This window comes from Phoenix dactylifera, chromosome 7 (genome assembly GCF_009389715.1).
Source record: "Phoenix dactylifera cultivar Barhee BC4 chromosome 7, palm_55x_up_171113_PBpolish2nd_filt_p, whole genome shotgun sequence".
NCBI lineage: Eukaryota > Viridiplantae > Streptophyta > Magnoliopsida > Arecales > Arecaceae > Phoenix > Phoenix dactylifera.
Genome location: NC_052398.1, coordinates 11,249,809 through 11,274,271, shown reverse-complemented (window position 1 = coordinate 11,274,271; position 24,463 = coordinate 11,249,809). Strand labels below are relative to the sequence as shown.

Here is a 24,463-nt window from a genome sequence, read left to right as displayed (position 1 = left end):
GGGCTATTACTTGAGGCATCTAAATTCTGTTGAAATATCTTGTAAATCTAGCCACATATCATGTAGAGTTTGTTACATCACTCCTTCTATAAATTAGAAGGCTTGTACATCAAATCAAAAAGATAACAAAAAGAGAAACAAAGTTTTTTTAACCTCTATCTAAATTTTCATAATCACAAACTTAGGGATCTTTCTAAAATAGTGTATTATGTCCATTGCCAATTTTGAACTAAGCTCTACTCCAAAAGGCAGGAAGAGCATTAATGATGTCACACCATAGATTTGAACACCTTCTAATAGGTTTCCAACTCATACATAATTTGACTTTTCTATGGTATGCAAAATGTACCTTCTTTCTCCAAATTTTTGGGTCATTTGAAAGATACCTCCATCCCCATTTTGATAATAGGGACATATTAAATTCAGCCAGATCTTTGACTCCAAAACCTCCTTATCGCACTTTGAAGACAAACTGCACTCCAATTAGCCTTACATGATTCTCCATGACAACTCGAAGAGCTTGACCATAGAAATGATCTTTGATATTTATCAATCCTCTTGATAACCCATGCTAGAAGCTTGTAAATTGATATAAAATAGATAAGGAGAGAGGAAAGTATGGAGTTGATTAATGTTAACCTCTCCCAAAAGATAAGAAATTGCTTTTCCATGTTGCCAATCTATCTTCAACTCTTTGATTCAAGACCATCCAATTAGCTTTAGTAGGTTTACCTCCACATAAAGGAAGCCAAAGGTATTTGATTGGAAGAGATGAGCAACTACAATTTAGCCAACCAATGCATCTTGTTGTAGCTATGTTATCCTGTCCAATAGCTAAGATGGAGCTTTTATGATTGTTAATAGCAATCCCAAATATCATTTCAAAATAGTAGATAATGATCATCAAAACAGTCATATACTCCTTTTTAGCATGAGTGAATACTAGAGTGTCATCTGCATATTGTAAAATCTTCGTCCCTCCATAGATCCAAGGATTACCAAGCCCTTCAAAAATCTTAGCCGCTGTGGCACAGTTGAGCATTCAACATAGGAGGTCGGTAGCAAGAATAAAACAGTATGGAAAAAGAGGATCTCCTTGCCTTAGCCCTCTCCTGCAAAAGATTCAATCTTCAATCTCGCCGTTCACATTCACCGCAATTTTGCCAGATACTAGGATGTTTTTCCGCCAACCTATCCACCTTGAAGGAAATTTTCTGACTAGAAGCAGATTGAGCAGAAATTTAGGATCAATTCTATCAAAGGCTTTGGAGAAATCTAACTTGCAAATGATTTCATCCATATTAAACTTTCTTGTTTTGAAACAAAATCTCATTGGCACAGAAGATGTTGCCAAAATTGATCTTTCTTTAATGTAAGCCATCTGCACCGGGTCAATAAGCTCCTTCATGAAGGGTTGCAAGCAGCCTGCCAACTCTTTGGTCACAATCTTGATGCAACTATGTATAAGACTGATGGGGCAAAAATGACTCGGCTCTGTAGCAGCTTCTTTCTTTGGAATTAATGTTAGGATTACATAGTTGAGCCTCGATAGGTCAATGTTGGTGTCATAAAGCTGTTGAAAGAGAAAAAAGAGGTCGCCAGAAACTACATCCCAAAAGTTCTAGAAAAAATTGAAGGTGAGGCCATATGGATCGGGGTTTTTGTCTCCCTTGAAACTGAATACAACATCTTTGATCTATTCTAATATGAATGGAGATTCAAGAATACTAAGATCGTGATTTTGCTGCCCATAGATGAAGTTCCAATCTAGGTCAGTCTACGAGGCCACTACAGATAATAAAGAATAGAGTTGTTTTGAATTTTAATTTTTAATTTATCAAATAAAATTAATATGGATTTATGAGAGGTTGAATTACTACCCAGACTCAGATTAGTTGTTAGCTTTATTGCATGGCATGAAAAGACTGGTGTGGTATATAAGATTGATGTAAGTCATTAGTTAGCACAATTTTTCTTATATAATTTGGGATGCCAATCGCAGATAAAAAATTTTAGATACTTTACCTAACCTGATAACAATTGTAATATTGCTTTAATGTAACAAGAGAGAGGCATTAGTTGTTGGGATGCACTCAAAGACAAAAACGTTCGAAAAAGCTAGCAGTTTTTTTTTATTTTTTAATACAGAAAAATAAAATATATAGAAAAAATATTAAGGAGAACTTTTCTACCAATCTCATGAGGCAGTCATCATTTATATTTATAGTTATGAATGTACAAGAGATTACAACTAGGATGATACAAGGATAGAAAGAAATAATAAATGAATTCCTATGATCAATCCTAAATTTATGCGATTTGAAATTCAAAACTCAAAATTCAAAATTTACAATTCAAAATTTAGAATTCAAAATTTAAAATTTAAAATTAAGAATTTAAAACTCAAAATTTCTAGAATTATAGATTCTTGATATGGGACTGAAATGAAGATACTACCAATATCCTCCCACAAGCTAATGTGGGTACCACTAAGAGCTTAAAATACAACTGTTGATAGTGTTGGGAGGCAAGTCTTTTAGTGAATATATCAGTGAGTTGGTTGTTGGAGGAGATGAATTGGATATGAAGTTGACGACGAGCCACTCGCTCTCGAATAAAATGAAAATCAATTTCAATATGCTAGGCTCGAGTATAAAACACGGGATTAGCAGTAAGATATATGGTAGACAAATTATCACATCAAAGTATAGGAGCTTGAAAAAGTGAGATACCTAGTTCCTGTAGTAAAAATTGAATCCAAATTAATTTAGCAGCAGTATTGGGAAGCTCTTTATATTTGGATTTGGGACTTGAACGTGCCACAATGCGTTGCTTTTTAGCACTTTAGGATTTGAGATAATGACCAAAAAAAATATTGAAGCCACTTACAGAATGCCGGTCATCAGGATCAGCCCAATTGGTGTCGAAATAGGCATGAAGAGATAAGGATGGACTATTGGTTAAATAAATAACATAGTCGATAGTATGTTTCAAGTAGCGAAGAACACACTTGACTGCAAACTAGTGTATGAAAGTGGGTTTATTCATAAACTGACATACTTGGTTGACTGCAAAGACAATATTAGGACGTGTAAGAGTAAGGTACTTAAGCGCACCCACCATACTCCGATATTGAGTGGATCAAAAGTGACAAACTATCAGATGAGAAACTTGGGACCTAGTAGATATAGGTATCAGAAGAGGCATAGAACTATCTATGTTGGTTTTGAGAAGAAGATCAGAAATATATTTTGATTGGGTCAGATGAAGTCCAGAAATAGTAGTCTTAGCCTCAATGCTCAAAAAGCAGTGAAGAAGGTTATCCAATAGAGCAGTAAGAGTACCAGTCAATGCTCAAAAAGCAGTGAAGAAGGTTATCCAATAGAGCAGTAAGAGTACCAGTAAGAATAATATCATCAGCATAAACTAGAAGAAGTGCCATATATTCTTTGGTTCTTTGGTGTGCTTGATAAAAAGTAAGAGATCAACTGTAGACCCATCAAAGTCAAGAGTATGTAAGTGAGAGCTCAACCTCTAAAACTAAGCACATGGCACCTATTGAAGACCATAAAAAGAACGTTGTAGCTTGCAAACATAAGTGGGATTGTCTGGGTCAGTGAAACCAAGAGATTGTTTCATATAAGCATCCTTGGTGAGATGTCCATGGAGGAATTCGTTTTTGACATCCAATTGCCGAATGGGCCAACCTTCAGAATCTGCAAGAGAAAGAATAGTGTGAATTGTGACAAGCTTAATAACTAGGCTGAACATCTCATCATAATCAATACCCTTTTGTTGGACAACCAGATTAGCGAAATGATTCAAAGGATCGGTGTCATTTCCCTCATAGTACATTGCCAAGTTTCTGGTTCTCTTATGAAATCTTTATCAGCCTGCCAGAAGTAATAACCAAATATACAACACTGCTCTCCTCAACAATCTCTAAATGTCTTAAATTTTTCCAACCTTTACAAGGAAACCTAATCTAATCCACTCACTGCTCTCATTACCGAAGGATATTGCTTGACAGCATCCAATGAGCTATAGCTTTAGCCGAAGTAGCCATCTTCCTGCAACCATGGCACATGCCATGCACTTCATGCAATGGACCCTTTCTTGTCAAGCAAACAGTTTGGAGGAGGTTTTCCTTAAATTGGATTCCCTAAGATTGCGCCTAGTTTTGGCAAACGACACCTCTATGGTTTCCATTGGCCTCAAATCATTTAGAGATTGCTATCTTAATTCCTAAAATAAAATTTGATCTGGTTTTTAGTATAAAGATGTTGCATAAATTGCCCCTCTAAGTGCGATATCCCTTTAGGTCTTGAAAAACTCCTAGCTAGCTTGTATGCTTTGTACATTGTTAGGTCTTTAATAGTTCAACTCAGCTGCAATATTAGCTCTGCATAGGTCCGGTCTTTGTTGTAATCCATGCCTTAAAAAAATATTTATTTGGATTATGATGAATCTATGAACACCTGAATTGAAATTTGGTACTTTGGTGGTCAATTCCATTGTTTGTATTGATATCACTAGTTTTTCCGATTTATGTGTTTTTCCCACTATTTGTGAGCTACCGAAATTGGGACTCTGGCAGAGACAGTGAGGCAAGAGACAGCTATGGTCATAGCTTGAGGACATCCCTTTGACCCCAATAAGAACCTTCCCAATCCAATGTATTGGGTTTTCTTTAGATTGAGGAGAAAAGGTAGATGTGATCCAAGGGTAGTGGCCTTCAGATCCACATATTTTAGAAAAAGGAGCAACCTTTATAATGAAGGGTGCGTCCTAAGGATTGGTTTAATGAAACTGTCACAAAATATGCTACAAAGGCATGGGAGCAATCACTGGAATCTCCTAGCATCATTTTGTGTGGTGATGTTTAAGAGCTCCATAACCACTTCTTTTGCAAAGCAAGCTGCCATCCACCATTTCTCATTCAAGACATATCCATGCACATAGGCTTTCATGTTAATTATGTTGCATGTAGAAAAGTATTATTAATAAAGAGTTACAACTTACAACCTAAGATAATCCTGTAGGTGGGAATCATGGGCACCTCTATAATTTTTCCTCTCCCTAAAGGGTGGATCTTACTGAAGTATTTAGTTTATTATATTCATGGATCGCAGAAGCTAGTAACATTTCTTAGCTTGATGCAAATCATCCTCATTAAACTAGATTTCTGTAACAAAATCTCCATGTACTGGAGGAGTTGGTATTTTGAACCTCGAAGTTGTGTTGTACAGTAGATACTCTCTATGGTGTATTTTAAAAATGATGTTAGCCCATTCATGGATCACTTAGCTAGTCTTGACATCATGTTGAAAGTGAAGGTAGATCACAATCCACTGATGGTCATCCAATGCCATGCCGCCCGCCCCCCACCGCCCCGACACTGCAAAGTATTGAATTACCCTTCATATCATGTAGTTGCCCCCCTAAATGATCACAATTAGATGTTGTGGTCCAACTTCCGATCCATGATCTTCGAGGCTCCACTTAATCATTCCTAAGGTTCAATTCTCTAGATCCAAAGAAAAATTACCTAATATTTCTCTCTAAATTGTTTTCTAAGACAAAAAAATTTGTTAGTAAAATCAATGTTAGAGGAGATTATGCATCAATTTCTACACAAAAACTCTAATAGCACCATTTTTCTTTTTCTTTTGTCCTTTTTCCCTCGTAAGAGAGTTCCATACTATGAAATCTCCACTGTTATGTTTGGAACTACTCGAGCTTTTTTTTTCTGTGGTCTTTGAGCTTCTATTCGTGCTAATATTGCCTCATCCCTGTAGTCTGTATACAAGATGCAGTACCCATTGCCTTCTATAAAATAGACTCCAACTAATTCAATTCTGACTACAGGGAAGAACAGGACTGAGATCATAGTCATCTTTGCTTCTTTCCCTCACGTATGTCATATTTATCCAATTAAGAGTAGCAAGTCTTTTGAAATGAGTCTGAATTAAATGATATAAAGCTTATGTTCTCATGGCATGCATACCTGTGCATTTGGACGAACACACACACAAGGTTTAATTGAATAGCTACTTTTATCCTAAGTTGATTCAAAAGGCAACCCGATGCATTTATGACTACCCAATAATTTCTATCGAGTTTGATCGAATTATGCCATCTAATTAACTTGAATTTTGTTAACCAAAAATTAAAAAGAAAAAAAAAACTTAAAAATCGCCGGCCAGATCATGCTCAGTTCACTGGCCTAAGATGGAAGCTGGTGATTGGTTGCATAGTAGATGGGTTTGAAAAGTGGGAATGATCTATTTCATTTAGATCATAAGAAAGGGTATGAGATGATGTCTATAGACATTGACAAGTGGGAATGGAAAGGAAGGTGAAGGGAAAAAAGAGAGGAAATTAGTACCCTATGAATCTTATTATATCCTCTCTCCTAGCTCTTTGGAGGAGTAACACTTAAGAAAATATAACCAAAATTATAAAAATTGTCAGTTTTTGATGGCTAAGGGGCATATCTATTTGCAAACCTTCGACATGGCCTTTCCAAGTCAAAACACATACCACCAAGATAGTTTGAAACTGATACAAAAGATTTTCAAGTTGTATCCATTAGTTTAGAATATCATTAAAAATCTTTATACTGTACATGCTGAATTACGAGCTACTTGGAAGAGACTAACAACAACTGCTTTCTTCATTCCAAGTTGTACCAGAATTGTCTTGGATGGTGACTCTACTATAGCAATCAATTGGATAGGAGACAACATTCTAGAGCTTCTTCTCATCCGCTCCTTCAAGACATTCAGGTTATAGCTTCAAGGCTTGCTTCATTTCAAGCCATGCATACATTTCGAGATGCCAACTCTCTAGCTAATTAGCTGGCCGAGCGGTACTCTATTGGCGACTTAAATGATGCTTCAATCTTTCTTGGTGAATTGGCTGTTTTGATCCAATTTGATCCCCCCACCCACCACCACCACCACCTAAAAAAAATTATGTTGTCCTCTAGCCAAATGCTTCATAATTAGAAGATGTTAGATTGAGAGTAACACAAGGTGCATCGCCTTTTCTAACTACGACGGCCAAAAGACCTCCAAGTTTGGGGGCTATCCATTATTTTTGAATTATTTGATGATTTAGGAGGACAACCAAACTTGATGTAAACCATTTCGACCACTATAGATGGGGTTGGATAGGATCTAAGAACGAGATCCATCATATCCAGAAGCTGAATCGCAAGCCGAACTTCCGAAAGTAATAACTTGGTCACGCAATGCTCGACTGAGATGATCTTTTTTTTTTTAATTTGAAATCGGAAAACTTTTCAAACTCTATGATGTGGCACTGCCTTCAAAGAGAGTGGTCATGCCTTTACTGATCAGGCTCAAATTCTCTCATTTGGATTCTGAAAGAGACTGGTCAAACTGAATGTTTTATTTTTGGAAAAGATTTTGATTGAATATATCTTCTAATCCAAAAAGAATCAGATGAAGCAACAAAAGAATTTTAGCTTTTTCAAGATTAATTTTTTAGTCATGTCTATATTAAGAAAGCAAGTTCTATTAGCACTTGGAGAGAAATTTGACCTAAATTATTCAAGGACAAACCTCATTTTTATATATCTCAGTTTTCAATTATCAATGAAAGAAAATGGGATATAAAAATATTATTACACTATTTTTTTCATCTTTTCTAATTTTCTTTTGGAAGGTTTCAATTGAGTGGATTGAGAGAAATCTTCGCTCTCCCTAATCAGATTATCTGACCAACATCTTCCATACTGTATAAATAGAATGATGCTTAGGGAAAATATGATCCGCTCTCTCTTCAGGTATTACTCGCATATTAAGCGATTGGATTGTTTGTGTTTTCAATATAAGCATCTTTTTTTACCCAATCTTAATTTTGACCGGCTACATATCAACCAAACATATATGTAAATCCTAGATTGTTGAGGTATTTGTATTGCTTGATTTAGATCTTCGAGTTTGATGATCATGCTTAGAATTATTAGATCCGGGCTAACATTTAGCAATAATTGAAATAAGTTAAATTTATGAGGTATTATACCAATCCAATCCTACAATTATCAATGCTAATTCTAAAGTGACACTCTAGCATGTCCCTCCGTCTGCCAAACTCCAATCATCTATATTCATGTCTCACGCTATTATCAAAATGGTTATTTCACTTTAATTCTTAACTTTAGGAAGGGAAACAAGGATAACATCCATCTTAAATTTAAAAATATCTATAAAACTACAAGATAATATATCTAGTTGAATTGCAAGCCACGGGGGGGGGGGGGGGGGGGGGGGGGAAGACAACGGTCTTTTCTCTTGCGATGCCGTCACCACCAACGTCCTGCGCAATTTGGTGGTCCTCAGAGACTCCGGGTGGGCATCGTCAATCACAGCCGTCCAGATCAGTAAATCTTGATTGTGTCCCACCCTCCGTAGGTTCCTCTCCTCTACCGTTGCATGTCGTATCGCCGGGTGCGGTAGTGGTACTCCTCGGATACGATGAAATCTCGCGAGAGAGCTCCTTGGATCCTCCGAATCTTGACCAAAACGACCACCCGGCGCCTTTAAATTACCGACTCTCCGAAAGCCCCGGCCAAGCTCATAAAATGGAAGCTCCGTTACGCTGCCTCGCGCGCATCCCGAAATATATTGTCTAACCTTTTCTGAAAAAAATATATCTCCACGGACCGCCTGAAACTATTTAATCTGTATTTTTTGGGCATCGCGTTACATTTTAACGTTAGGTTGGACTGCCCATTGCCTAAGAGGGGATTGGATTTGCGATGTTGCTGTGGAACTTACAATGGAAGGACTCCAGGTTGAAGCACTTAGTTCGAAAGCTTAGCAAACATGAAAGATGGTGGCTTTACTGCTAACGATTTTTCTTAGTGTGCTTATAAAGAGGTTAATTAGATTGTTGATTTAGAGAACGAAAGCATATGTCTAATTAAAGGCAGCTTGAGGTGAACCTCTGGGTTCGGCTAAAGGTGATTTTTGCTTTGTTAAACAACAGGTTATATGATTGAGGTTGCTTTCATTTTTCTTCTGAATCCTTCAAATTCAGATGGAGAGGTTCAATCTTAGGTCTCCCCTATGACCACTAAAAAACTCAGCAGCAGATTAGACCAGTATATATATATATATATATATATATATATATATATATATATATATATATATATATATATATATATATATATATATATATATATATATATATATATATATATATATATATATATATATGTGTGTGTGTGTGTGTGTGTGTGTGTGTGTGTGTGTGTGTGTGTGTGTGTGTGTGTGTGTGTGTGTGTGTGTGTGTGTGTGTGTGTGTTTCTTTTGCTTTTATTGATGTAGTAACCAACTAGCTGTTGAGATTATTTCAACAAAAAAAAAAAAGAGACAAGCCTACATGGCTAATTGCCCCACCCACCCCCAGCATTTAAATTTGGAGTGAAATGTGAAGTCACATGATGCTTCATCTCAGATGTTCAAATTATCAAGGGCATTGTGTCAGAAACATTGTTGATGGTCTTGATAGTATTTAAAAAAGTTATATAATAATTTTAAGTATGAATTATTGCTTTTGTTGTCAACAAAGATGGTTCTGACACTTTCTTGAAAAGAATACATATAATAATAACGAGAGGGCTGGCAATGTCAGGTTTGCTAGCTCAAAGCTTGTTAGATGTTAAGTAATAAAGATAAGCAGCACCATTAAAAAAATTGCTTAAAGAAAAGCTAAAAAAAACTTCATAAAATATGTTTCCACTGTAATAAGCAAGGAGAGGGGAGTGGGGGTTTGAGGTGAAGGGGAGCCTGGAGTGTGTTCTTTTTTCGAATTGTTTTCTCAGCCGTAGTGGTGGTAGTTAATCATTCAAATGTCTCTCTCTTTCTTGTAGGTCTTGGTGTAAGTGCAAGCAATCTTTGCCCATAAAGCTTCTCTCTCTCTCTCTCTCTCTTTCTCTCTCACTCTCAACACACGCACAAACACAAATAGGTAGGACCTCTCCATCTCCCCTTAACTTTTTCTCTCTCTTAAGATCGGTTCTCTGTTCCTGGGGACATTGAACATGGCAGTGTCACCCTGCAGAGAGTGACTACTGAGCAGTTGATGACAGTAGCAGCCAAGCCCAAACAGGAGGTGGTTTCAATTTTAATGTTCTCAATGAGGGAAAGGCTTCAATGGAGCGCAAGGGAGCAAGGAATCTGATGTTGGTAACTTTCCTTCGTTCACTTTTAGCTGGGTTTCCTTTGCACTGACTCAAGACTCGAGTGGAAGGAGAGGGTGTGGTCTGTTTGTTGCCTACAGAGCTCTAACTCATCAGGAGAGCAGAGTAGTAAAAGGAGGGCTATGTCGTGAATGGTTCGCTTCTGTCCAGTGATCTCCGAAACCAAGGTGTGCTCATTTTTTTCTGAGGTTGTTGAGGGGTGGGAATTCTCTGATTGCCTTGTGTTTTCACCTCCGATCACAGCTGAGATTTCTGTTTTTTGAGCCGCTTGAATAGTGTGATATATCCATAGTATTAATCCATTCTTTGTTTTAGATTCATGATCTTTGATGTTGTCTGATCTAGCCTCTGAAGGTGAGAGAATAAAAGTTGACATTATTAGCTTCTCTCAGTATATTTTTTTTTTTCATATTTTTAATTAGGATCACTACTGTCAATCCTTTAGGTCATGTGAAATAATTCCTTTTTTTTCTTTCCTTTTTCTTTTCTATTAGCATACTCAGTGTCTTCTGGTTTGAAGTAGGTTTGTGCTTTTTTTGGTTTCTGTGCTATCATTGGTTGGTTTGGTGAATTGGGTTTTGCAAGTGGTTCTAAACTATAGTTTTCTGGACAAATATTATTATGTTTATTTCCTTTTTTTCAAACAAGTGGTTCTAGACTACAGATTGAACAGATGATCCTTTTTTCCAAATAACTTTCTTCATTGATCTAGTTGTTGTAGAGAGTAGCGTAGAGATGGGTATTAATGAGAAGGATAAATTTGGGTGGGAGAAGGCTGGGGATCATCCTAACTATCACAGTTCAGGTATGCCAGCCGATCGGCAATTCGGCAATCCATCAATCAGTTTGGTCTCGGCTCACCCTATGGTTTCCTCCCCATCTCCATCAGTTTCCATGGTGGAATCCTTTCCCCCTAGCCTCTGGAACCCTTCTGCCCATTCACAGAACTCAGGCTTCTGTGGTAATAGTGTCCAAAGCAGCATGGTGGCCTCCAATAGCATGCCCACAGGAAAACCAATTCCCGGGCCTTCGAAGCTTGACATGGGCTGGAATCCTTCAGATTCTTCATCACAAGGAAGTAGGGTTTTCTTACAGACCGGCCCTGGGGCTCTCTCTCCAACTCTCTCTCATTTCCCGACTGATTCTGCTTTCATCGAGCATGTCGCAAGGTTTTCAAGCTTCAATGGTGGTAATTTAAATGGCATGGTGAGTCCTTTCAGTACAGCTGAGTCCCTGAGCTCCTACTCTAATACTCGGAAAGGTGCCCTGGGAGCTCAGATACAAAAGAGTAAAATGAGCCCAACTGAAGCTCGTATGGCTGCCTCATTGCCTATTGATCATGGATCCAGCAGTAGAAGTCCGATGAAGGAGCAGAGAGATAAGGGGAGCTTACATGGTGCTGGTGTCTCAGGCAATGAGTCCGGTGAGCCTGAGTTCAGTGGAGGTGGGCAAGAGGAGGCACCTAATTTGGCTAGTCCAGCTGGGGATTCTTCTTCCAAAGGACTTGCTGCTAACAAGAGGAAAAGGTCCGGTCAGGTAGATGGTTTCCACTTCTTCAGATATACTTTGCTTTGATGTATTGCTTTATTTTCCTCAACTCGAATCAATTATCAATCATATTTTATAGGTCTATAAATTTTACATGGTAGGATATCGAACCAGACCGAGTACAAGGAGGAGCCTCGCAGCCTTCTGTTGAGACCACAGAGGATAATGTGGACACTAAACAGAAGCCAGGACAAAATAGCTCAACTATGGCAACTGTCAAGCCTAATGGGAAGCAAGCCAAGGATAGCTCGGATGCCCCGAAGGAGGATTGTATTCATGTGAGAGCACGGCGTGGCCAGGCAACTAATAGCCACAGTCTTGCAGAAAGAGTAAGGTTCTGCCACCCATAGGAATTCTGATTTCTAACTGATTTAAGGTTTTTTCAGGTCTAGTCCTTTAGAATGAGAAGCTTATTGAGATTACATGGATGGACATGTGTTGCAGGTGAGGAGGGAAAAAATTAGTGAACGGATGAAGTTTCTTCAAGAACTTGTTCCTGGTTGCAGTAAAGTAGGTTTCTAGCAATGCCCTTTGGGGTTTGATCTAGAAAGTTTGTTTTTTATGCCCATTTCTTCTTGACATGTGAATGTAGGTCACAGGAAAAGCAGTCATGCTGGATGAGATCATCAACTATGTTCAATCACTGCAACGGCAGGTTGAGGTGTGCTTCATAGTTCTGTTGGCCATAACTAAACTATTATGATTCATTCTTCGAACCAAAAGGACATTAAGCCTGAATTCATGATCAGCCAATATGTTCTTCTTTTACGATTTACAAAGGTTTCAATTTGCTCACAATTTGCTATGGATAAACTACTCATAGGAGGAATAACATCATATTTTGGTTATTCTTTTATCTGTGCCAGTTTCTGTCAATGAAGCTTGCTGCTGTCAATCCCAGGCTGGACTTCAACATAGAAGGACTTCTTTCTAAAGATGTACATTAAATCGTACATTAATTAGATTTGTATATTGGGCATTATTTGCTTCAAAGAATTCTTACATTGTTTTGGCTATATATATATATATATATATATATATATATATATATATATGCGCGTGTGTGTGTGGATACAATGATGTTAGTTATTGTTAATTAATATCCTCTCAGTTTAGTTGGGTCATGAACTCTTATTTTCTCATGACAGCTTTTTCATTCGAGAGGCGGTCCTTCATCTTCCATTGGTTTCTCAAGAGATACGGTTCATCCTCAACTACATCCATCTCAACAGGGTCTTGTTCAAGCAGGGATGTCCGGCATTGTAAACCATTCTGATGCGCTTCGAACAGCAATGAATGCTCAACTGACTTCCATTAATGGATACAAAGAACCTATGCCTCAGGTTTTATTACTTACCTACATATTTCTCCACTATATTTTTGTTACGTCAAATTCTTTTGTATTGCAGAAACTAGTGACAGATTTAGGTGGACCATGATTTCTATTTGAAATTTTGCATGGATCTGAAATAAAGCACTCAAGGATCATAGTAGGGGAATGGTTCTCCAAGAACTAAGCAAAGAAATGAGTTAAATGATGAAAAATAAGAAAAATGAAGTCATAAAATTGATGGAGGACCACTGCAGGGGAAATAGAGAAGGAAGAGGAAGAAGAAAAGAAGAGGAGGAAAGAGGAGAAGAAAGGGAGGCTAGAGTATATTCAATTCTTCAATGCCCTAATTCATGAGAGGGGTAGCCTTTATATAGACCTTACATCAAGTCAATCAATTGACGACATACCAAACTTGAACCCTCAATCAATTGATTAAGTCAATTGATTGATTACATATCAAAATCGATCCAATCTCTCGACCCAATTACATGACTTAATAGCTAACCTAATTGACTTGTCTAATAACAAACAACTAACCAAATTGACTTGACTAAGAGCAAATGGTCAAATTGACTCGATCAAACAAAAGCAAAATGCAGAAAATAAAAAAGACGCAGACTAGATTGGACCTAATTCGGGGCCCGACTCAATCTGGTGGCTTAAGATCATCTCCCAGCCACAATGATGCCAATCTCTGGTGCGAATGCGAGCGAGTGGCTCTGATGTCCCCATCAAAAATTTATGAGACTCAAAAGAGAAAGCTGTGCACTATAAATCTGCTGTGAATAATTTCATTCATCGAAGAGCAAACATGCTGAACCCTAATGTTTGACCTACCTAGCTTGTTTGCCATGAATAGAGTTTATATCTGCCTAAAGCATTTGAGAGAGCTGTAGTGGATGTTGGTGCAGAGTGGCAACTTTCATCCCCTTTGCTTGAATGTTTGAATAGGATGTTGCCCAAAAGTCTGAGGTTTCATAACAGCTATCGTGGCCCTCTAGCTGACTACAGTTACTGGGATTGGTCAACAACTTCATTCTTGAGAAAAAAAACTCCTGTTTTCAGTCGTTATTTCTTGGGAAAGTTGACAATTCTGAGGTGCATCTGTAAATAAAGTTAATATCATCTCTTTTTTTTTTAATGAATAGTTAATTTCGATATAGTTGTTACTGTTATCTTAGAAACTATATTTTCATTCTGCATGGATGGTTTCTATCAATTCTTCCCAACTCCCATGCTCGAAGCCTCATTTTCTCGAGCATCCACTTCAAGCTGAATGTATGAACATAGTGTGTGCCCCTCTGAAATCTTGGTACAGAGATATCATAATTGATTTATTGAGCAATTCTACGTTGGCTATTTGAGTTTGAGCATTTAGTTAAGTCTAATATTGTCTCATACGTGCTGAAAGTTGTGGAGCGGTTAAGTTGCTAACACCTAATGGATTTTTTCATGGTCTTATCTAGCCCCATGATATTCTGCTTCTTTGATAATTCTTTCAGCTTTTACCATTCCTCCATACCGTCCTATGGGAGCTTCAAGGAACCCTTTTTCTCCCTCCGATGAAATAAATCTGTATCAGTATAACTATTTCACTTCAGAAACTGATCTAATCATCGAATAGCCTGAAAAGCTTTCATCCTTAATAAATCAGAAGCATTGCTTTCTGGAAGTTGGGTAATAATGTCTCATGGGTCTGTAACAATTTATTAGACCAACCATCTCTTTTCTCTACCTTTCAAATGTCAGAGACAAACGAGTACGTTATGTTGACTTGCTAATTAACAATCTACCCTGGATACCCTGAAGTGAGATCAATTATAATTTGCCCATTTAGATGATTAGCTCTCTCACACATATGGTTTGATGAATTTGACATAGTTAGCAGTTTATGTTTATTATATTTCTAATCAAAGCATAAATATACTTCATTGCATATCATTATAGTGTTGTGATGATTTCGATGCCTGAAACTGAATGATGCTTTAGTTTTGTCTTAGTGGGTGATTCATATTAATAGTGCTTGGATTTGAATTAATTTCAGATACCTAATGCATGGAACGAGGAGCTCCACAATGTTATGCAAATGACTTTTGGTGCTAATCCCCCTCTCAATGCCCAAGAGTTAAATGGTAAACCTTGCGAGGGATTCCCCATGTGAAGCCGCCAACCTGTTCATGCCCTTGATAGCTAGATAGTTCACAGTGGGTGCTGTCAGATCATACAAAAATCGAGCTCTGATCGTATCTTTTCTACATCTTGAGCTTGTTCGTATTTGCTCTTTTAAGGAGATAATAAAGTTTGCATGCTTCAAAGATGCAGGGTATACAATTCTGGTAGTTCCAGTGGAAGATGCAATTTTTTTCTCTGAATGATATAATTCTGGAGCATGAACATGGTTGCTTCTTGTATTAGCAATTTTGGGGTTGTTCCCCGCAAGGCTCTACTACATCTCCTAAAGTGCATTAGTTCGTTCTTCAGAGATTAATATAAGAGAGAGAGCGTATTCCTGTGGAGATAATTTTCCTCTCTCTCAAATTAGAGGTATATAGAGCAATTTAACCAGAAACTTCAAAAGCTTAGCAATGAGTAATCACAGAATCCTGTCACTAAGAGATGCATGACTAGGGTGGTTCTATTTTTGCAGCACGAAACAAGTTTCTTTGTTCAAGGTAATGGAAAATAGATGTTGTAGACTCACCTTTTAACAAATAATATCATGTTCCATTTTCCTTCTTTATTATTCTTATCTTTAATTTTTTTTGTCGTTCAAATAACATCAAAAATAAAAACTGAGTGCTTTTGATTAGTTGTATCTGGAGTCATGTCACAGCATATCGATATTATATTAATCAGTTCTCTTTTAAGTATAGCAGCTATTTGTATTTAACAGCATGTCATCTTTGAGGAAGGTGCAGGTAGAAGCTCTACATGTTCTTCCCTGATGTAGTCTAGTTCGGATGGACTTTCTGAACATCTCTCTGTCGTAGGAAGCGGAAAATTATCTTTTAGATGTTTTTTTGAAATACTAGCATAGCAATTACCAAAAGATTCAAGAGGAAAATGGCCTTTTCAATTGCAGCATAAGTATTATATTATACTTCAACTTGGAAATTGCATCTGAAGAAAGATTCTACGATTAAGATGATGATCTCAAACCAGTTCTGGAGTCATAACTTCTAAAAGTGGAGCTATATTGTAAAGGCACATAATTTGGAGACCATTATCTGGCATTGAATTATAATCATTCTGTTAGCATATTGCATCAAGTGACGGTCATCTAACTATGGCCTGATTACCAATGCCTCCTAGAGCACAAAGCACGAAATAAGTTTGTGTGATTACCAAGTAGAATTAAGGGAAGTCTTGGCAGTGGAACTAAATATCCATTTAGGTAAGTGATCAAAACATTGGAGTATGATATCAAACTTAGCAGATATATAAATGCATGAAGTGTTGTTCAGTAATATTAGGTATTAAAAGTTTTAATAAGTTAATTAGTTATAGCTTCCAGCTTCCGGAGCTGTATCTAATTTTGATAATGATATGTTCTTGGAACAACCTGACACTTTTATACAGTTCAGAAGGGCTAAATTACATGTAAACATTTCGGATGTCCACAGAGAGTAAAAGCCATAACTGTTATGGAAACGCCTCAGCCCTGTTTGGGAACAGGGGAGAGGATCGGATTCCGCTCTCTTCTTCCATTTTTTAGCTCAACCCAAGAAGGAAGGAAAGAGGACCTGGGGTCGGGGCTTTCCTTGTTCGTTCGATGCCATCTGAGGAGGCGGATTACACCCCTCGTCCTTCTTTTTCTTCTCCATGTGCGGGCGAGAAAGGCACCCATGATTGCCGCTCCACTGAGCCTCCCTTGTATTTCTTTCCCTCCTTTCGTTTTCTCCCCGTTTTCCTCCCTCATCGACTTTGTCTGCCATCGACCACCACCCATCCATGCTCTCAGCATGCTCCGGAGCCCAGATTTTAGATCCTTAGGGCTTGGTTGGTTAGTTTAGAATGATGTTCAATTTAGAGTATATAAATCTCAGAATAAATTTTTTTACAATTACCGGACTATTTGACTGATTACATTATAAACCTATCTTTTCTTAAAAAAATTTCCCCTCTTTTTGAAGGAGTTTAAAGTTATCTTTTGATAAAGAGTAGCAATAAAAACCATGGACAAGATTTAATATCGAAAGAGGATTTTAAATCTGATGGACGATTGATGTCTAAGAGTTCTTTTGCTTTCGCAAAAATTAGAATGCTATTGCGCACTCGACTTTGGACAAGACCGGCCTCACTGCGACCTCAAAATAAGCTGACCTTAGACGACTTTAGCCCCATTCGAAGAGCCGACCGACTAAGATGAATAACCTCACATCCAAATGATGAATCAATCAACACATGCCAACAAGGACTAACAGCTCTGACCATTGGCCATTCTGGACAACGACTGGCCGTTGCAATAGCTATGTATCCGGGGCATAGGTCGTGGATTCCAAAGCCTAATAAGCTAGAAAAAATACGTATAGTCAGTACCATACACCGCCCACGCGAGGCCGTACCGCTGGTCACTGCCTGGCACTTGGAGCGCATCACGTCGATCTAGGTAATGACAAATCCGGCTCTCCTATATAAGGGTAGCCTGGAGAACCCCATGTATGCAATTATATGCAAGAACATACATCTTATATTATTCACAGAGCACCACACTCTGCTGAAATCTTTTTTCTTGCACACACCTCTCTATTCTGCCTTAGGCATCGAAGGGTTTCTTGTCGAAAACTCTCTAGCAAGCAGACTTCTTGCAGGTCACCAGCTTAGGAGACCAGCATTCGACACCTTGACCAACCTACTCAAATCAGTTCCAGCCGACCTCAAAGTCTTTCGAGTTGCACTTTGACTTCGATCCAGATTCAACGGCAACAGATTAGCGCTAGAGGAAGGATCCCGTCCCAGCTACATTGACATCTAATGAAGAGAAACACCACATTGCACGCCTGCAATACCGCACTCCGACCTCTTGAGGGTCCCTTATGAAGCCCGGAACCTGCTCCGCTAGAACAACTTGTTGCGCTTGTGGGCAATAAGCAGTTCGATCTGCTCATTCATCGTGGCAATCCAAGGCCTGCAGTAGACAACAACATGACCGGAGCTAGTCCAGCTAGAATCCGGCCTGCCCAGCCACTACTCTCAGTCTCCGGCACATTGCATGCGACTGGTCAGCCACCACTCTCAATACCAAGATTTAGAGCAATCTTGCCAGAGCCGGTATACTCAGTAGAGTAGTCCCGGCCGGGCTTGAAAATGGCGTACTCCAATCCTCCATTTCGATGGGTACTCTGTCTAAAGCCTCTCACCCATTCGTCTCATGGAGTCCCCACCCCAGCGAGATGCCGACCCGACAGAAGGACTGAGGAGATGGACCAACAAATCTAGGCCCCTAGTAATTGACAATACTTTGCATTTTACAATATAAGCATGTTAATATAAAAAAATAGTGAACTGTTTATTTTATTCTTAAAAATAATGATTCAAATGGCTGTCATTTTTTTTAATGGACTTTGCATATTTTATAGAATTATTGCTACGTAAAACATGCGGCCGTCTCACACCAGTTTAGGTAGCGTGGGGGACGGAATGAACGAACGGTTGAACTAAAGCCATGCATAAGTGGAAACCTTTTTAAAAAATAAAAATCTATCGATTCAGGGACAAGTTGGCTCGTACAGCTAGATTTCGCATCTGGAGCACGAGGCCGGTACTGAAATTTATTTTAATATAATAAAATGTTGTCGTACATGGGAGACTTATTTGGTTCAAAAAATAAAAATAAAAAATATTTTTTATTTAATTAAAATTAAAAAATTAAAATAATAATATTTTTATTGGAATAAGATTCTTATATTTTGTGGATAAGAAAAATTAAAAGAGCACAAGAAAAAACTACTTTTTTTATTGGTTGAAAATTAATTTTTTTTTTCTAAATATAGTCTATCAAGAATTTTTTATTAAAAATATAATAGATAATTCACAGCATTTTTAAATGCTCTATCAAATATCAATTATTTTAAAATATAATATTTGTTTTAATCAATTAAATATATTATAATTATTTTTTAGTGAATAAATTATTTAATAAAATAATATTTTGGTTTGGTAAAAAATTTTCTGCGAATCACATGAGTGCTGTCTGTTGACGGCGTATGACCCGTAGGCGGAAATTTTCAAAATGTTGTGAGAGACCTGCATTTCCTTGCACGCTTCGCTGTTGTCTTTTTTTCTGTGATTTTTTTTTTTTTTGACGTAACCTTATAAATTATCATTTCTCTCCTATGATTGTAGTGGACTCTCAAGCCTCAAGAAACAGTATCAGATTCTGACCCCCTTCTCCCCTGTGCTCTCCTCCTCCTTCCCCACTCCGACGATCGAAAACCGTACCGTAATCCAGCATCTCGTTTCGAACACAGCTCGATCTGGGCGCCCATGGAGGTCTGAAAACCAGTAAAATTCTCGTCTTTCCTTTCCGAAGGTGATAGAAATACCGTCAATCGGTGTTTTTCCACCGCGTTCCGGGTCAAATCCGAGATAGGAACGGTCAGAAACTTGAACGATACGTCTTGTTTTTAGATCGAAGGAGAGGAAGGAAGGCTCTTGTTTTCTTCTTCTTTCTTCTTTTCTTCTCAAGCAAGATTTTTTTTTTTTTTAAATGTTGTTTTGCTGAGGTCGATCCCAAGATAGCCCTTTGCTACATTAACTTCGGATTTTTTAAGCTATGTTGTTTTGAGAGCTCAAAGTCTTTGTTTTTTTGGGCGATTTTTGGTTTTTTCGTTAGCTTTTATTATTCAGCTGATCTTACCTTGAAAATCTCCAAAGTCGCTACCATCCCCAGTCCAATTAAATTCGAGATCCTGCTATTGGGCTTCAATGAAGCCATAAACTTCTCGGTATCTTAGTTTGGGACTCTGGATAGGTCAAATCTCTTCAGCTCTCAGCTCAAAAATATCCTGACATCCTTTTCGATCTTAGTCTGGGAAAGTTTTGGCTATTTGGATTTAGAGCTCAATTCCGACAAGTAATTTCTCTGGGCTTCTTCGTTTATGTTCCTTGGTTACCAGAATCTTTAGTTAACTTCAGAAGTTTGATTGTTATATTTTGAATCCAAGGCCACCAAATTGCAAGTTGAAGTAAATAAACATGACTATTGGAAGCCTTTCCCCGGCCGAGAACAAGGGAGGACGAAAGAACAAAGAGATTCTTGATGATAATTCTCCTCTTCTACCAACCAAACACGAGGTAGATGGAGGATATGATGGGTTTAATGGAGCATCCTTTGCTGGGGCTGTGTTCAACCTATCCACGACCGTCGTGGGAGCTGGAATCATGGCGCTCCCTGCCACCATGAAAGTCTTAGGGCTGGTGCCTGGACTTGCGCTTATCATATTCTTTGCTTTCCTCACCGAGGCCTCGATCGATATGTTGATCAGGTTCAGCAGGGCGGGGAAAACAATCTCCTACGCAGGAGTTATGGGGGATGCATTTGGAAAAATCGGGAAGATGCTGCTACAGATCTGCGTTGTCATAAATAATGTCGGCATGATGATCGTCTACATGATAATTATTGGTATGACATCTGATAAAGACATACTCAATTTCTTTCTGCTCTGTCCTGCATATAATTATCATTGGCTGTTTGTGTGATCTATAAATTCATTCTGAGATGCTCTATGTTATCTGTGTTTTATCTGAAAATAGTTCGCATATCATCGTATGATATTATCAGTGCCCGAAGAAGTTGATAACAAACAAGTTAGTTATATGCTGAAATGTGGTAGTGAAAGCAATCTTCATGATTTGGATACTGTTGTTGCTATAGCAGATGAATAATAATTGTGTATTTATTCAACATCTTTTATCAGAAAATTCATGATTGTGCATACCTTTAGTAACTTATTCAAAAATCACTTGTTGTTAGTCCCCTTGCTAATAAGCTTGCCTGCAAATCCCGTGACCAGTAGATGAATGAGTCATACATGCATGTTATGTTTTTGTATGTTAGCACCTCTTTAATTATGTCATAGAGAACTTGCATTTTGTTAAATCCCTTAAAGTTTTAATGATCTTGAGAAGCAATGTTATCTTCTAAAACAGCATGCCAGTTGTTTAGGGCAATCATAATACTTATAGGAATTTGCTGCTATTGTGTAATGTCTTGGAACACTTGTGGCTTTTCTGATCTTCCTTCTCCAATTGCATTGTTTAAGAAAGCAAAAGGACGTATTACTTGAATTACATCATATTGTTGAAGATGGCTTTTGCTTGATACAATAGGGAAATATTTAATGATTCTAACTTAAAGGATTATGTTTTTTTCTCTTTTTTTTCTGAGAAGGTGACGTGCTTTCCGGGACATCATCCAGTGGGGTTCACCATTCTGGTGTTTTGGAAGGATGGTTTGGGGAGCACTGGTGGAATGGCCGCTTTTTTGTTCTTCTAGTCACTACTCTTGTAATTTTTGCTCCATTGGCATGTTTCAAGCATATAGGTAAGCGTGGATTGACTGCTTAAATCATTGCATGTATCTTCCAAATTAAATAATCTCTCCAAAGAAATTAACTGTTTTGTGCTATCCTTGTTTTAAATTAGACTGATATCGAGAATTCTGCCACCTCTCTTGCAGATTCATTAAGATTCACGTCTGCTTTATCAGTTGCACTAGCAGTAATTTTTGTTGTAATTACTGCTGGGATGGCTATCGTAAAATTGCTGAGTGGAAGCATTTCCATGCCCAAGTTGTTTCCTGATATACCTAATATGGTATCTATTTGGAACCTCTTCACAGTGGTCCCTGTTCTCGTAACTGCATATATCTGCCATTACAATGGTATGGAGGATCTAAATATTATATTTTCTGCTTTGCATGGTAGACTTGGTACAGTGTCTATATTTTGTAAGGATAAGTTTGCCTACTTAAAGAAAAGTTTGGTTCCTTTTGCTAATATAGATCTTTTTAAGAACTTAAAATGTCTGTTGTTCCATATTAACAGGCATGCTTATTAGTTACCAAGGTCTAAAGATGTTTCATAAGTAAATGGATACTAATTCTAATTACTCTTATAATTTTGCAGTTCACACCATAGACAATGAGCTTGAAGACTCCTCCCAGATCAAGCCCATCGTACAGACATCACTGGTGCTCTGCTCTACTGTCTACATAACAACAAGCTTCTTTGGTTTCCTCCTCTTTGGTGAATCCACTCTTGATGATGTGCTCGCCAACTTCGACTCCAATCTTGGTATCCCATACAGCTCTCTGCTTAATGATGCTGTCCGAGTGAGCTATGTTGTCCACCTTATGCTTGTATTCCCCATCATCTTCCACGCGCTCCGGCTCAACTTGGATGGCCTCCTCTTTCCTTCAGCAATGCCTTTGTCTTCGGACAATCGGAGGTTTGCGCTAATTACAGTGGGGCTTCTCTCAGTTATTTTCTTGGCCGCAAATTTCATTCCCAGCATTTGGGATGCCTTTCAATTTACTGGTGCAACAGCCGCCGTCTGCATTGGATTTATTTTCCCTGCTGCCATTACCCTCAGGTAAGTTCTGACATATAATCAGGGCAGTATGTTTTATCGCAGCATAATCTGGTGATGTAAACTTGCTATGGTTCAGTTGGACTAAAGTAATTCTAGCTGGTTTTGCTTAACTAAAAAAATTGCAACATAGGAAGGACAGGGACCCGATGATCCTTAGTTCTAAAACTTACAATGGCACCATGTATTGCTATATATGAATCATATCACTATTGGTAGTCTCCGGTAATGTATGGTGGTTTGGTTCTGGATCGTTGCAAATGTTATACTGCGTTATGGCTCTAGCTGTAAATCTTGTAGCTTTCGAGTTCAATGTGTGCACACAAACACCACCATATACAAAATGCACATATGCATGTATTCATATATATGCATATTAGACCTTATATTTCTTGAGACATGCACACCCATATTTATTGTCTTGAACTCCAAAACTTTGATGCTTGGTAGATTAGTTTCTTTACATTGTTCAGTTCAGCTAATATCTGAGCTCCAAAGTTTTGCATATGATATTTTTGTTGTGTTATTTCAGGGACCCTCATGGCATAGCGACCAAGTGGGATAAGATCTTATCTGTTTTCATGATCGTCCTTGCCGTGCTTTCAAATGCGATAGCTGTATACAGTGATGCCTATGCTCTCTTCCAGAAGGAAAAGGCCTCACCTCTGTCTTGAGCTTCTGTGATTCTTGGTATGGAGGAAGTAAAACAGTGGCGTCTCATGTCTGGTTTGCATATGTAGGTTGTTCGTAAGATTGGTTAATAAATTGAGCACTAACCTTAGTGGGCATGGTCCAAGTTTTGTTCGGTTCGATAATAGAAAGCAACTCAACATGTAAGTTGAGCAAAGATGCTAGGAATGATATATGTGGAAAGATTGGTGTATCAGAGGTTATTGCACAACACGTACCTGTTACGAAGGGTGAAATTGGAGTTGCAAATTGTAAATTATTGAATCAATCGAAGTTGGTCTACCTTTATACTTGAACTATGTCTTTTCATTGGCTGTGTAAGCTCCTAATTGTGTGCGTTATAAAATGTACGGGCAACTTCTTTTTGCTCAATAATTTCAGTGCGATATGATTCTCTGAAAACAAATTTCCTTGGCATGCTTAAAATGGCAATGTGGTATTCTGTGACATGACAATTTGAGAAGCTCATGGAAATTCCACCTTTCATGCTGCCGTGCCCACAATCGAAAAGGGGAATGATGAGAGTAGGAAGCTGGAGGTGGGTTTGGTGGAATCGATCGGTGGAAAGATGAGGAATAAACATCGAAGCTTGAAGGTGAATGAGGAGAGGAAGAGAAGTGAGGAGGTCTCATGGAAGACTAATAATCACCTCTTCCTGTGCCATTCTAGAGAAGATTGCTTTCAAGCCCAGAGGTGAAAATGAGACTTCCAAAGACAATGGACCACATAAGCCTGCGACCCAAGAGCTGCAGATCAAGAGAAGAGTTTCCAGGGCATGAAGCTTTGGATGATTGTCACTGATGAAAGTATTTTGATGAATATTTGGGTATTGACTTGCACAATGCCTTCTATAGAACAATTTTTTGAGTATCCATAATATTTGATAATTGAAAAAAAATGTGACAGTTTTTTTCCTAAGAACAAAAAGTAATATTTGCCTTAGCTAATAGATTAAATATTTTAATCTAAGAATAAGATTCGGATCTGCCTCATTTCCAAACCAAATAAGAATCCAAAAGAACTAGTACCAGAGATCGATCGCTCCAAAGCATCAGCTCCAAAAA

At 38.1% G+C, this 24,463-nt stretch overlaps 2 protein-coding genes across 7 annotated transcripts; both read left to right on the top strand.

Moving 5' to 3' along the window:
- Positions 1–9,816: 9,816 nt before the first annotated feature.
- LOC103719513 (transcription factor bHLH49-like) lies at positions 9,817–15,861 on the top strand. Of its 6 annotated transcripts, none has more exons than XM_039128288.1 (8): positions 9,817–9,915; positions 10,099–11,773; positions 11,887–12,114; positions 12,230–12,295; positions 12,378–12,446; positions 12,652–12,723; positions 12,934–13,128; positions 15,163–15,861. In XM_039128288.1, exons 2-8 carry the CDS (start codon positions 10,973–10,975, stop codon positions 15,277–15,279), a joined length of 1,548 nt encoding a protein of 515 aa, XP_038984216.1. In that variant the 5' UTR covers positions 9,817–9,915; positions 10,099–10,972; the 3' UTR covers positions 15,280–15,861. The 6 variants fall into 6 exon arrangements, with proteins under 6 accessions (XP_038984216.1, XP_038984214.1, XP_038984215.1 ...); XM_039128286.1 differs by having other exon boundaries at positions 9,819–9,915; positions 10,086–11,773; XM_039128287.1 differs by having other exon boundaries at positions 9,914–10,005.
- Positions 15,862–19,458: 3,597 nt separating this feature from the next.
- Positions 19,459–23,801, top strand: LOC103719512 (amino acid transporter AVT6A-like). Its single transcript, XM_008808792.4, has 5 exons — positions 19,459–20,742; positions 21,511–21,663; positions 21,799–22,002; positions 22,247–22,712; positions 23,242–23,801. The coding sequence occupies exons 1-5, from the start codon at positions 20,316–20,318 to the stop codon at positions 23,381–23,383; spliced, it is 1,392 nt and encodes a 463-aa protein (XP_008807014.2). The 5' UTR covers positions 19,459–20,315; the 3' UTR covers positions 23,384–23,801.
- Positions 23,802–24,463: the final 662 nt, after the last annotated feature.

Excerpts from the sequence above, each read along its gene's own strand:
- LOC103719513 (XM_039128288.1), top strand. The coding sequence starts at position 10,973 with ATGGGTATTAATGAGAAGGATAAATTTGGGTGGGAGAAGGCTGGGGAT. Across the intron at positions 12,724-12,933 it reads AAGGACTTCTTTCTAAAGAT|CTTTTTCATTCGAGAGGCGG; the intron begins GTACATTAAATC and ends TTCTCATGACAG. Across the intron at positions 13,129-15,162 it reads ACAAAGAACCTATGCCTCAG|ATACCTAATGCATGGAACGA; the intron begins GTTTTATTACTT and ends AATTAATTTCAG.
- LOC103719512 (XM_008808792.4), top strand. The coding sequence starts at position 20,316 with ATGACTATTGGAAGCCTTTCCCCGGCCGAGAACAAGGGAGGACGAAAG. Across the intron at positions 20,743-21,510 it reads CGTCTACATGATAATTATTG|GTGACGTGCTTTCCGGGACA; the intron begins GTATGACATCTG and ends TTTTCTGAGAAG. Across the intron at positions 22,713-23,241 it reads CCTGCTGCCATTACCCTCAG|GGACCCTCATGGCATAGCGA; the intron begins GTAAGTTCTGAC and ends GTGTTATTTCAG.